Here is a 10919-nt window from a genome sequence, read left to right on the forward strand (position 1 = left end):
AGCTGTGGCCATGGCAGCGATCGGGCGGCCCCATCCACGGAGATCCTGGCCCAGCCTGGCAGAGCTCTGAGCCCAGAGCCGTTGATCTTTCTCACGCTGCTGATGAGAGGGCTGGTTTCGAGTGACGCTCGCGCCCTGATCCCCTGAGTAAACTGAGCGGGTGCTAAACGGTGGCTGTCATGGAGCGCCGGTGTGGCGGGTAACCAGGAGTGTGATGGATGGCCGGGTAGGATTAGAGCAGCTGCGGAGAGACCCATTAGTGTAAGTCATCTGCTCAGCGTTTACGGCTTAAACTGTCACGTCAGCTCAAGCTGACGGGCGAGAAACCTGCAGGATGGCTCCCGCGCAGACAAAGCGTCCACGTGTGGAACGTTGCGAAGCTTAACGCGCGTGCAGGCTCCGTAAGGAAGCGGATGAAGCGCCCTGGCGTTGTTTTTGGCTTCCCCCACGGCTCCAGCTCCTCACCCTGCCGCAGCCCAGGTCACCCTCATCTCCCCCCTCTAGGCTGAGGCTGAAGTGGCGTCTCTGAACCGCCGCATCCAGCTGGTAGAGGAGGAGTTAGACCGAGCCCAGGAGCGCCTCGCCACGGCTCTGCAGAAGCTGGAGGAGGCGGAGAAGGCGGCAGATGAAAGCGAAAGGTGAGCGAAGGGCTGCTGCTCTCCCTCTGTCCAACATCTCGGACGTGTTCCCGAGCGAGGGTCCCATGCCATCAGCCTCTTGGGCCTCCTGGAAGGTGGGAAGCAGACACCACATCAAGGCGGGATGTGGGAGTTGGCACCTGCGCGCGTGGAGCAACTCACGCGACGCTCTCGGCCTTGGGCCAGTGTCTTGGAACCCGAGGAGAAGGAGCGAGTAAGCGCCGTGTGCTGCCGCGCATCCCCACCTCCCGGGAGGAGAAATCCGTGGGGTCTGGGATGAGGTTGATTCGCAAAGGTGGCTGCTGGCGGGGAGGCCTCTCCCTGCTGGCGATGTCCCCTGACGTGGCGGGGGGGATTGGGAGGGAAGTGGTCCCCCTCCCGTGGGCCGGAGTGGCCCCTTGGTGCACGGTGAGCAGCTTGACCCCGCTGATGACCTGAAGCCTGACCCCACTGATGACCTGCCATAAAGACAGACTTGGCTCTTCCGGCATTCCAGCCTGGAGAGTGCTTGGCTGAGCCGTGCGCATTCCCTCTGCCTGGCTTGTTCTCGGCAGCACGTTGCCTCGGTCCAGGAGCTCGATGAGCTGCTGGAGGAACGCCCCAGGAACAGTTAATTCTGAGCGATGGAGGCGCTGTGTTTCCATCGGCCCAGCGGTGTCTGCCTTCCCGTGCCGCCCTCTGCTCTCGGAGGTGTTGCGGCTCGTAAGGAAGCGACGTGGTCTGGGGGGAGCACCGGTAATGCTCCGAAACTCGTTACACCGCTGGCTTGTACGGGATTGTTTTATACATCTCCCCTCCCCGTGCTTTCTTTTGGGCAGAGGCATGAAAGTGATTGAGAACAGAGCTCTGAAGGATGAGGAGAAGATGGAGCTGCAGGAGATCCAGCTGAAGGAAGCCAAGCACATTGCGGAGGAGGCCGACAGGAAGTACGAGGAGGTGAGAGCCTTGGATGCGCCGGTACAGCTGATCCCGGCCAGGAGAGGCGGTTCTTCTTCCTGCTGCCAGGGCTCTCCTCTGCAAACCTGGCTCGAGCAGAGCTACAGCGCTGTTCCCCTTCGCCAAAAGACTCTGACTCCTGTGGGCGTTCTCGTTGCTGCCTCACGCAGCCTCCAGGTACAGAATTATCCCCCTTGAACTCCGGTTCTGCCTTCCAGGTTGCTCGGAAGCTGGTGATCATTGAAGGAGATCTGGAGCGTACTGAGGAGAGAGCTGAGCTTGCCGAGTCGTGAGTAGTCTGCTCGCACGTAACCGGCACGTCTGGCTCTGCATGGGAACTAACATGGCGTTTCCAACCTTGTTACACGAGGCCTGGAGCACAGGGGGGGCTTAGATCCTGCGGCAGAAGAGGTGGAAGCGCTCTCCTGCTTGGGGCAGGATGAGGTCCGCTGAGGAGTTTGTGATTACCCGATAACCTTGCAGCGGGGATGTTCTGCCCCGTTGCATGGAGGGACTCCCTCGTTAGCGAGGCTGGAGAGTCCTTTCCACGCGCTGTTCACCAGCACTGCTTTGTACGTGTGGTCACTCAATGCTTGTGTGTCACTGTTGGGCGCGTGAGGGCACAGCGCTTGTCCTGACGTGGCAGAGGCCTCCCGGGGCGGGAGCCGCAATGGCACGCAGGATGTTTGAGGGCAGAACTGTGCCTGAGGTTGGTCTCTGGCCTCTTAAAACATTTGCAGTCACCACTGCAGACTCCTGCACTGCTGAGCAGCGAGCCGGGCTTCCTCGGCTCGGAGCAGCAGCACAAATTGGGGTGTTTGGGCTCCTTTCACCCATCTGGATGCTTCAGCCGATCCTCGAGGAGCTGGTCAGGGCTCTCTGTCCTCGGGGCCTGGTCTAACAAAGCTGGTGTGTACGCAGCAGTAGCACTGTGCTTCCTGCCCGGACGTGCATGTCGTGACCATGACTCTCTTGTGTTTTTCCCCTGCCCCCTTTTTTGGCTCTGCGGTATTGTGTTTGTGGTGCTCCTTTTGACCCTTGTCCCTCCCTGGCTTGTGCCATCGTGTGACCGTCACTAACAGTCGTTGCCGGGAGCTGCGGGATCAGATCAGAGTGATGGACCAGAACTTGAGGTGTCTGTCTGTTGCCGAAGAAAAGGTACTAACCCTTCCCTTCTCCAACCGTTAAACCAGAACTCTTGTGGTCTTCTTGCTGCGCTCCTTCCCTCAGCTTACCTGCATCTTTCTCTCTCCTGGAATGTTCTGTCCTCTCTGCCTGCAAATATTCCCGTCTGACTGGTGGTGGCTGTCCATCTGTCTGTCGGAACAGCTTCCCTCCCCACAGCAAACTAAACATGCAGCTTCTACCTGAAGACTCTGGGTCTGGCAGAAATCTGTGTCCACAGCTCAGTGCCCTGCGCCTGTGCTGGCAGAAAATTTAAAATGGGAGCTTGGAGGCAGGAAGGGAACTTGCTTTCCGCCTCAAAGCAGGGTCCCGTCCAGTCTGATCGCAGACAGTCTCCTGAAGAACTTCACAGTCCTCCCTGCCCATGGATTCACTTCTTGTCTCTCCTGTCTTTCCCTCCCACTTCTTCTTTTTCCTTTTTCTCTCCCCTCTCTTTCCAAAACCCCACAGTAAATGTTCCGAGCTGGAAGAAGAGCTGAAGAATGTCACCAACAATCTCAAGTCTCTTGAGGCTCAGGCTGAGAAGGTAGGGCTGCTTGTCCAAGGGCCAGAAACATTTCTGCTTTACTAGGAGGGTGTGTGACAGCAGAGCACCCACTGGGATGGAAATGACGCAACCGCGGCCTTGAGCAAGCGAGGAGAGCTGTGTGTGCTCTCCAGGAGAGCTAACGGGGTTCGGCGCAGGGCTGATGTTGGCCGCAGGAGTGTGGGAAGTCTGGCTGCCTTTCCCTGCCTCGGGGCAGACTCCATCAGCCGCGGTGTTTGTGCTGCTGGGATGAGAATTTTTCTGTGCCCAAGTTCGTGTGACGTGTGTGATGTAGGACTCGCTGCCTGACCTGGTTCTGTTGGACTGGGGTAGGCGTGCAAGCAGGTCCCAGTTGGAGGTTTCTGCGGGCACGGGCGCTGCAGGGAGGAGTTTCAGTTCCTCCTGTAGCTGTGGGCTCTCTGGAGGGGGAGGTACCTTGGGCTGCTGGTGGCTGACTCCTCTCCTTTTCCGCAGTACTCCCAAAAAGAGGATAAATACGAAGAAGAGATCAAGATCCTGACTGATAAACTCAAAGAGGTGGGTGGCTGTTGGGATGGCCTCGGCTGGACTGGGGAGGGATGTGGAGGGCGGCAGACGTGTCCTCAGGCTGATGCTCTGTGTCCTTCACTGTATCCCAGAACTGTTGTACTGACTGCTGTGCTTCTCTCTGGCAGGCGGAGACCCGTGCCGAGTTTGCCGAACGGTCTGTAGCCAAGCTGGAGAAGACCATTGATGATCTGGAAGGTATGTTCTGGGGAGGGGAAGCCCAAGAGTATGTGGTGAGGAGCGGGGAGCTGAGGAAGGCTGTCTCCAGACAGCTGGAGAGTGGAGACACTGCTCTGCTCCTCAACACTTGGAGCGTGACCTAACTCGACTCCTGAGGCTCAGCTCGGTGCCTCTGGGCTCAAGTCCTGCCCCATCTGTCTGCCCTGAAAAGTTCCCCGGCTGTGCTGCGGCAGGCCTCGAGCTCTCCATCCAAACCCTGTGCTGGATCTGGCTGATAACGACAGATAGTGCAGCTGGTGGATCTTGTTGTGATGTCCTCAGGAATGTAGCTGGATTCCAGTGCTCCAGCCTAACCCCGTTCAAGGAGTGGCGTAGGAAAAACTGCCTGGCCTCCCCAGGAATCAGTTATAACGACACTCCTGTGCGCAGAGCCCCACACGCGTGGCTGTCTGCTGTGGACAGTGCTGCTGCCAGTCAACCACAGCAGTTGGGGGCTCTGAAACAGCCCCACAAGGAGTCAGGGCTCCGCAGGGTTGGTCCTGGTTCAAGATGAAACCACCAGAAGCCCTGTCCATGCAGCGTGGTGCCCAGGATGGGATCCTTGCCTGCTCCCGGTACTCCAGGAGCACTCCTGAGGCTTCCTGCCTTTCCCAAGCTGTGGAAGGAGAAGGTTCCAGCTGCTTCCCTTAAGTCTGAGGTTGCAGCTGGATTTTTCTGCGGATAGCTGTGGCTGGAGTGGTGATGCTGGCAAACCAAAGCTCTCGCCGGCCTCCTGCCTCCACCACAGCTTGGGCCTCGGTGGTTTTTCCGTACCAGGTCTTGGAGATTCAAAGCCACATCCTACCATCTGGAGTCAACTCGGGAGGTGGTTTTTTTTTTTTTAATCTAGAAATAGCAATGGTGTCAGCTGCGCTGTTCCAGAACTGCAGCCAAGCAGCAATCTGAGCCACCTCATGATCCAGGGCAAGCTTTTATTGAGAACTCCTCCAAATCCCTGCATCCTCCCCTTGAAACACGGTGATGGAGAGTTGGCTCTGCTCTCCAGTCTTGCTGCTGAAGTGACCTAGTTTATGACAACTGACAAAGTTTTCTGGGCTCTGCGAAGCCGTTAACAACATTCCCAGCTGTACCGTAGCCTAGGCAGCCAGAGCGGGGAGCAGTTGGTGCCAGGATGGGTTTCGGGGCTGCCTCCTCCCCGAAGGCGGGGGTTCTGCCCGTCTGCTCCGTTTTCTGATGGAGGATGCAGGTGTGGCCTGTCTGCTCTGCTCGCCCTGCCCGGCTGAGTGGCACAGAGGGGGAATTCCCTCTGATGCCAGGGACTATGACGTGACCAACTTCTCCCAAGCAGGTTTTTGTGTTGAGACTGAAGGTGAGAACAGAGCTCCTCAGCTGATCCGTGCCTTCCGTAGGTGGAGCAACCTTCTCCCGGAGGGGATGGAGTTGCCCTTCCCTGCTGCTCCTCCTGCCAGCGGTTCTTGCTGACCTAGCTGGGCGGCTTGTTCTCACAAGCTGCTGTGGTTTGTTCTTGGCTCTGCTCCCCTCGGAGCTGGCTTGTAATCCTGGAAGGCGCTCCCTGGTCAGCCTGCCCTCGGGCCGCTGGAACCCACCCACTCATTGTCGGGAACTCCTACAAGCCCTGATGGCTCCACATCTAACTTCATTTTCCTCTGTTCATGAACCCCATGCTGCTTTCCCTGCCCCAGGCTGTTGGAAGAACTCGCTGCCTTCCCTCCCTCATTGTTTCCCTTTTGTTCTCCTCCTAAACCTCTTCTAGATGAGCTCTATGCCCAGAAACTGAAGTACAAAGCAATTAGTGAGGAGCTGGACCACGCCCTGAATGACATGACTTCCATGTAAATATGAGCTGGCTGGTGTTTGCCTCTCGCTTCAGCAGGCTGGACTGCCAGAGCTTGCTTGGTTTGCTGTGGTTTTCGTAGTTGGAGAATCCATGGGCGTTGTATCGTCCCGGTTACTTCTACAGATCTCTGCCCCGAGGATCGGGGAGGCGTCCCCGCAGCATGCGCTGCTCTAACGCTCGGTCCGCGTGATCTGCATGTGTAACACGCTGTGCTGGCCTGGAAGGGCTCTGACCTGAACTCTGAGTGCACTTCCCAGTCCCGCTGGGAAACGCTTCCTACGGTCGTGTGGCATAGATGCCTGCGGGAGCCGCTGGGCCACGGTCTCGGGATTCCTCCTGGAAGAGGCCGTGGATAGCACTCGATTCCTTAGGAATTGCCGTAACAGGCTTGAGATGGGCTGGACCGTGAACTGATCTGTGGAAGTAGCTGAACTGCTCTGTTTCTGCAGCTCTGCTACCCGGCTTGCTGTTGTGATTTGCGGTGGGTTCTGCTAACAGCTGCTCCGCACGGTCCTTCCCACTAACTGAGGAGAAGCCAGGTCCTTGCCCGGCAGAGGAAAGCCCTTTCCTAGTGTCCAACCGCTCCCTAAGCAAAGTTTGCCGTGCACAAACACTTCAGCTTCTCTTAAAATTAGTGTCTCCTTCTGTCTCACACAGATAAGTCTTGCGATTCCAAACTCCACTTGGGATTTGCCTCTCTGCTCCATGGCTTGTTCCGCGCCTGCACCCCGCGTTCACGCTCTCGTCATCTTGCTCTCAATTCCAGTACCTTTTTCCAGTTACTGTGCGCAGGGCACCCCTGGGAATGAGCGCTGTAAAGACGCTGAAGCTTGACAGCAGCAGCAGCCCCCCGGTTCTGCCGCGCTCGCTCCTAAACAAAGCTCGCTCTGTTTGACCCGACGTGCCAGAAACGGCTGTGCGCGGAGGGGCTGCCCTTGCGCTGTCTGCGTGTAGCTGGGAGTGTGTTGTTCTCATCTGCATATCTTCTGTAGAGCCATAAAGCTCCTTTTGTATTTCTCTTTGCCTCTTACTCAAGCATGATGTCACTTTTTTTTTTTTGAGGAAAACAATTCTTGTATAAAGGGAAGGGAATGGCTGGTGCTTTGGAGAAATTAGATTCTAGGGACTGCTGGCTGCTCTAGAGTAACTTTCACTGTTTGATCAGACCCACGTAACCCTCGGTGCCCTTGGGGAGCGCACAGACTCTGTTAACATGCTGGATTTTTCACTTTGGGTCTCTTAGCCCATGCCTCAGCATGCTCTAGGCTCAAAGGGGAGGCTGGGGTTTGCTGCAGGAACTCGTCCAGCTGCACCCGCTTCAGCCTGGCTGAAAACATCCTCACGCCCGCCCGCTCTGTAGCATTCACCGGCATCACTCGCCAAATGCTGGCTTGCCGTGGGAAGTCACCACACCTGATAGGCGCTAGGTCCCAGGCAGGGTGTGAAAGCAAGTGAATATCCCGTGAGGTCTGGCTGGTTTCCAGCTGGACAGGACAGGGCGGGTGCGAGGGGGATGCATGGCCCCTCGCCTCAGGAATGAGAACGTGCCCCAGCAGGGCTGTGGGCACCCGGGGCAGGGAAGCGGTGTTCTGCAGAGTGCTCCTGTCCCCGTGCAGGGGCTGGGGGTGCTGGGTTCGTGCCGGGAGCGTGGCATGGAGCTTTACACCGAGCACTGCAGCTGGCGGTGGGCTGCAAACACTGTGTGTCACTGCTGGTCCGAGTCTGTTATCACTGATCAGCCTCTTGTAACCGCACATGGTGCCTCACGGTGCCTTGCCAAATTTTTTTTCCTTTCTGGATCGGTTCATCTGCCACAGTGCCCGAAGAGCCCTTCGCGATCAGAGTTTTGATGAAATGAGACACCTCCCGTGGTTTCCTCAGGTTTGTGTCACTCTGTTCTCCACACAAATGGCACCAGTACTGCTAGAGTCCTGACACACCAAGCTGCCCCAGCCCACCCTCACTCTGGGTCAGGGCTGTCCCCGCTCTGCCCAGCCTGGGTGGGGAAGGAGGGAGCATTCTCGCAAGGAATTTCAAAGGGTGATAGCTTGGAAAGCTCTGGGAGAAGGTGGTCTGGCTCTTCTGGGGTGGGGGGCGATAACTCTGTGCCCTGCAAACGCAAAGCGAGAAATCATAACTCCTCAGTAACCAAAGGTGCAGCTGGAGTTGGGGCCTGGATCCTGCGGGAGGGGCAGGGCTTCTGTCGCGAGTGTGTGGAGGCGTCCAGCCCAGTGCTCAGTTCCCAGCTCCGAGGGGGGAGGTGGCACCCTGCCCTTGTGAAACAGCCACTCCCCGCGTGGGGAGGTCCTGTCAGCCATGGGTTTGTTACCGACTCATTCAGCGCGGAGCTGGTGGCTCTGCGGTTGCACGGCAGTGTTGCAAGTGATGTTATCGGAGGCTGGGCTGTGGCAGGCCCTTTCCCTGCTTGCCCTGATGGAATTCCGCGCTGGGTGGTAGGTGGATGGATGGATGGATGGGTGGGTGATGCAACTTCTGCCCTGGGAGGTTTTGAGAGGTTTCTGGTCGGACTGGATTGTGAGGCTTGTGCGGGCTGGTTACCCTGCGTGAGGCCGTTGACTCAGGAGTGCTCCAAACGCAGATTTGCTGACCAGGAGGCACAGGTCCCCAAGCTCCCTGCATTGTTCGGACAGCTGGTAAGGCTGCCCTGCGGGCTGGGTGGAGAGGTCGAGCGCTGGAGCCAGCCCCAGCAGACCTGGGCACGCATTCCATGTGGAGGAGCTGTTCCTGAGGTCTAGGAAGGGTCACGCTAATTCCTGCCCTCAGTCTGCTCCCTGGGGCAGTGGATCGTCACCTCCCTGTCCAGCCGCACGAAGGCTGTGAGCCATCGCGGCATCCTGCGCTCACTGCTGCTTGTGACCATGGCTCACTCATCCTCTGCTGCTCCTGGAGCCCCAGGGCCACCCTGGAGCTGGAGACTGGCGTCAGGGTGCCCACATTTGCTGAATTTGTTCTCTGCGGTGGCTGACAGGCTGCATGGCAGGACAGTGGCCCCCCGGCCCCCAGAGGTGACCTGTCCTGGGGAGATCAGCTCCCTCTCCCTGGAGCTGCTGATGAGCCGACGCGCTCAGGGCCAGCCTTGGGGATGAGCGTGGTCTCAGGAGCCCTGCGGGGCTGTGAGGACAGGGCCTTGGTGGGGAGGGGAAGCCTGTCAGACGCAGCGGCAGTGTTTGCCCGGCTCATTTAGTTCTGGGACTGACATAAACCAGGAGCCTGTGCTCCACAACTCCCCTGTCCCGTGCCCAGAGCAGCTCCTGCCTCCAGTCCCTGTCTAAACGTCACAGGTTGTTAGGAGGAGCGTCCCCCAGGTCAGGTACGCAGTGTTGTCATTCTCGGTTCTTCTGGTGTCCCTGTCCTGCTGTTAAACCCCACCGATCCCCCTGTGCTGTGGCTAGCTCTAAGGTGTTTCTGGTCCGGCTGTGGTAGGACCACTTCTTTCTGCAAAGTGCTCCACGGGCTTAAAGCACAGCCCCAGCCTCTCTCCTTACCTGGGTCCAGCCCCGCCTGCGGGCTCCTCTTCTGGTGGGCTCCTCTTCCTCTCTTTGCCTTCGTAAGCCCTTGGCAGCGCTTCCGTTCCTGCTTCCTCTGTGATCTTCCTGAGCTGAAACGCAAGTTTAGAGTGAGACAAGCCTTCATTCTCCCTGGTTTTCTCCGTCTGTTTAACAGCCTGGACTTGATCTCAGAGGCACACGGTGCGCAGACAGCTTATTTGATGTGCTCGTCTCGGTCCTCTACTAATGTTCCCTTTCTCTCTTTTTCTCTCTTCCTCTTGTTTTCCCCTAATCCTGTTGCCACTGCAGAGCACCTGTACAGCCAGCTTGAGAAAAACCGCCTGCTCTCTAACGAGCTGAAGTTAACGCTGCATGATCTGTGTGACTGAGAAGGGGGCCCACTAATGCCATTAAACAAGCTTATTGCGACCACCAGTGCTGGGGACCACACTGAAATCCCGTCACTCTTAAGACTTGGCAGACTTGCAGCTCTTATGCAATTGCTGCTATTTAACGGGGCACTTGAATTTATCCTCTAACTTATTTAAGAGCTTTTTTTTTAAAATATATATAAAGGTAACCTCTATTCTTGGTGAAGTTACCCTCGGACATCGCCGGTTTTTGAGCAGTCTTGTTTCCTCGTCCGGGGGGTCCTGTCTGGCTCCTCCATGGAACCAGAGGCTGCACCCACCGAGAGAGGGGTGGGATGACGTTAGGCTGATGTCTGCTACGACTTAATTTACTGTTAGCTGATGACTGTAGGATTTTCTGCTGCATGGAATGATGGCTTCTAACAATAAAGGACTGACGTCGTGGTCTGTTGGACACCGCACACCTGTAGTACTTTCCTGTAGGGTTGATCCTAACCGAGGAGGTGTGGGGGAAGCGGTTGTTCCTGGGGCCTGACCCCAGCGCAGATGCAGAGCCCCAGAACGGGCTGGGAAAGCTCATGGAAAAGCAAGTCCCAAAATCCACAGCGTGAAGCTGTGCCTGCAGGGACTCTTTAAATGCTGCAGTTCCTAGAGCTCTAGGAAGGCTGCTTCTCGCTCTCTGCGCAGTTTCTGATCCTGGGGAGGTTGGGGAGCGGCTTTGAGAACCTGCCTGTACCTAAAGGACATCTTTCTACAGCCTCTCTGTCCCGTGTCCCAGCCTGTGGATGTCTTCAGTGACATGGGTGGGCTCACCTTTGGAGTGAGGCGTACCTAGAGCGCTAGTTGCTGAGCTGAGCTCTCCTCCTGGCTTAAGGAACATGTGAGAATCGACCGTGCAGCTGCCTGTAGTCTCGGGCGGAGTTGCAGCACCCTCGCTCCTTGCTCCCTGCCTGCCCTTCACCGACAGCAGCCTCTTCCCCGCTGTCCCTGAGGCGCGGTTGTCTACTCCCTGCTGCTGGGAAGTCGCGGTCTCGGTGACCAGCTTGGCATCTCTGTCCTGTGCTGGGGAGAAGGGGGGGCACAACCAGCTGTCATTCCAGGGGGTGATTTCTTAAGTGTGTTTTACCTCCGCGGTGCTCTTGGGTGGCTTGCTGGGCCACGGGGGGGGGG

General features: G+C 57.4%; 1 protein-coding gene across 4 annotated transcripts in view; it reads left to right on the top strand.

Moving 5' to 3' along the window:
• Positions 1-504: 504 nt before the first annotated feature.
• LOC104470154 (tropomyosin alpha-3 chain) overlaps positions 505-10919 on the top strand; it is an 11179-nt gene continuing 764 nt past the window's right edge. Inside the window, exons 1-9 of one of the 4 annotated variants that reach the window (XM_010084981.1) lie at positions 511-638; positions 1457-1574; positions 1793-1863; positions 3210-3285; positions 3760-3822; positions 3960-4029; positions 5786-5864; positions 7687-7750; positions 10507-10629. In XM_010084981.1, the coding sequence (XP_010083283.1) occupies positions 1461-1574; positions 1793-1863; positions 3210-3285; positions 3760-3822; positions 3960-4029; positions 5786-5864; positions 7687-7750; positions 10507-10584 (615 nt within the window). In that variant the 5' untranslated portion in view covers positions 511-638; positions 1457-1460 and the 3' untranslated portion in view covers positions 10585-10629. Of the gene's footprint in view, positions 639-1456; positions 1575-1792; positions 1864-2656; positions 2733-3209; positions 3286-3759; positions 3823-3959; positions 4030-5785; positions 5865-7686; positions 7751-10506; positions 10630-10919 lie in introns of all 4 variants that reach the window. The other 3 variants (XM_010084978.1, XM_010084979.1, XM_010084980.1) reach the window with 3 other exon arrangements.

Source organism: Pterocles gutturalis, unplaced genomic scaffold, assembly GCF_000699245.1.
Source record: "Pterocles gutturalis isolate BGI_N339 unplaced genomic scaffold, ASM69924v1 scaffold24960, whole genome shotgun sequence".
In the NCBI taxonomy this organism is placed as follows: Eukaryota; Metazoa; Chordata; class Aves; order Pterocliformes; family Pteroclidae; genus Pterocles; species Pterocles gutturalis.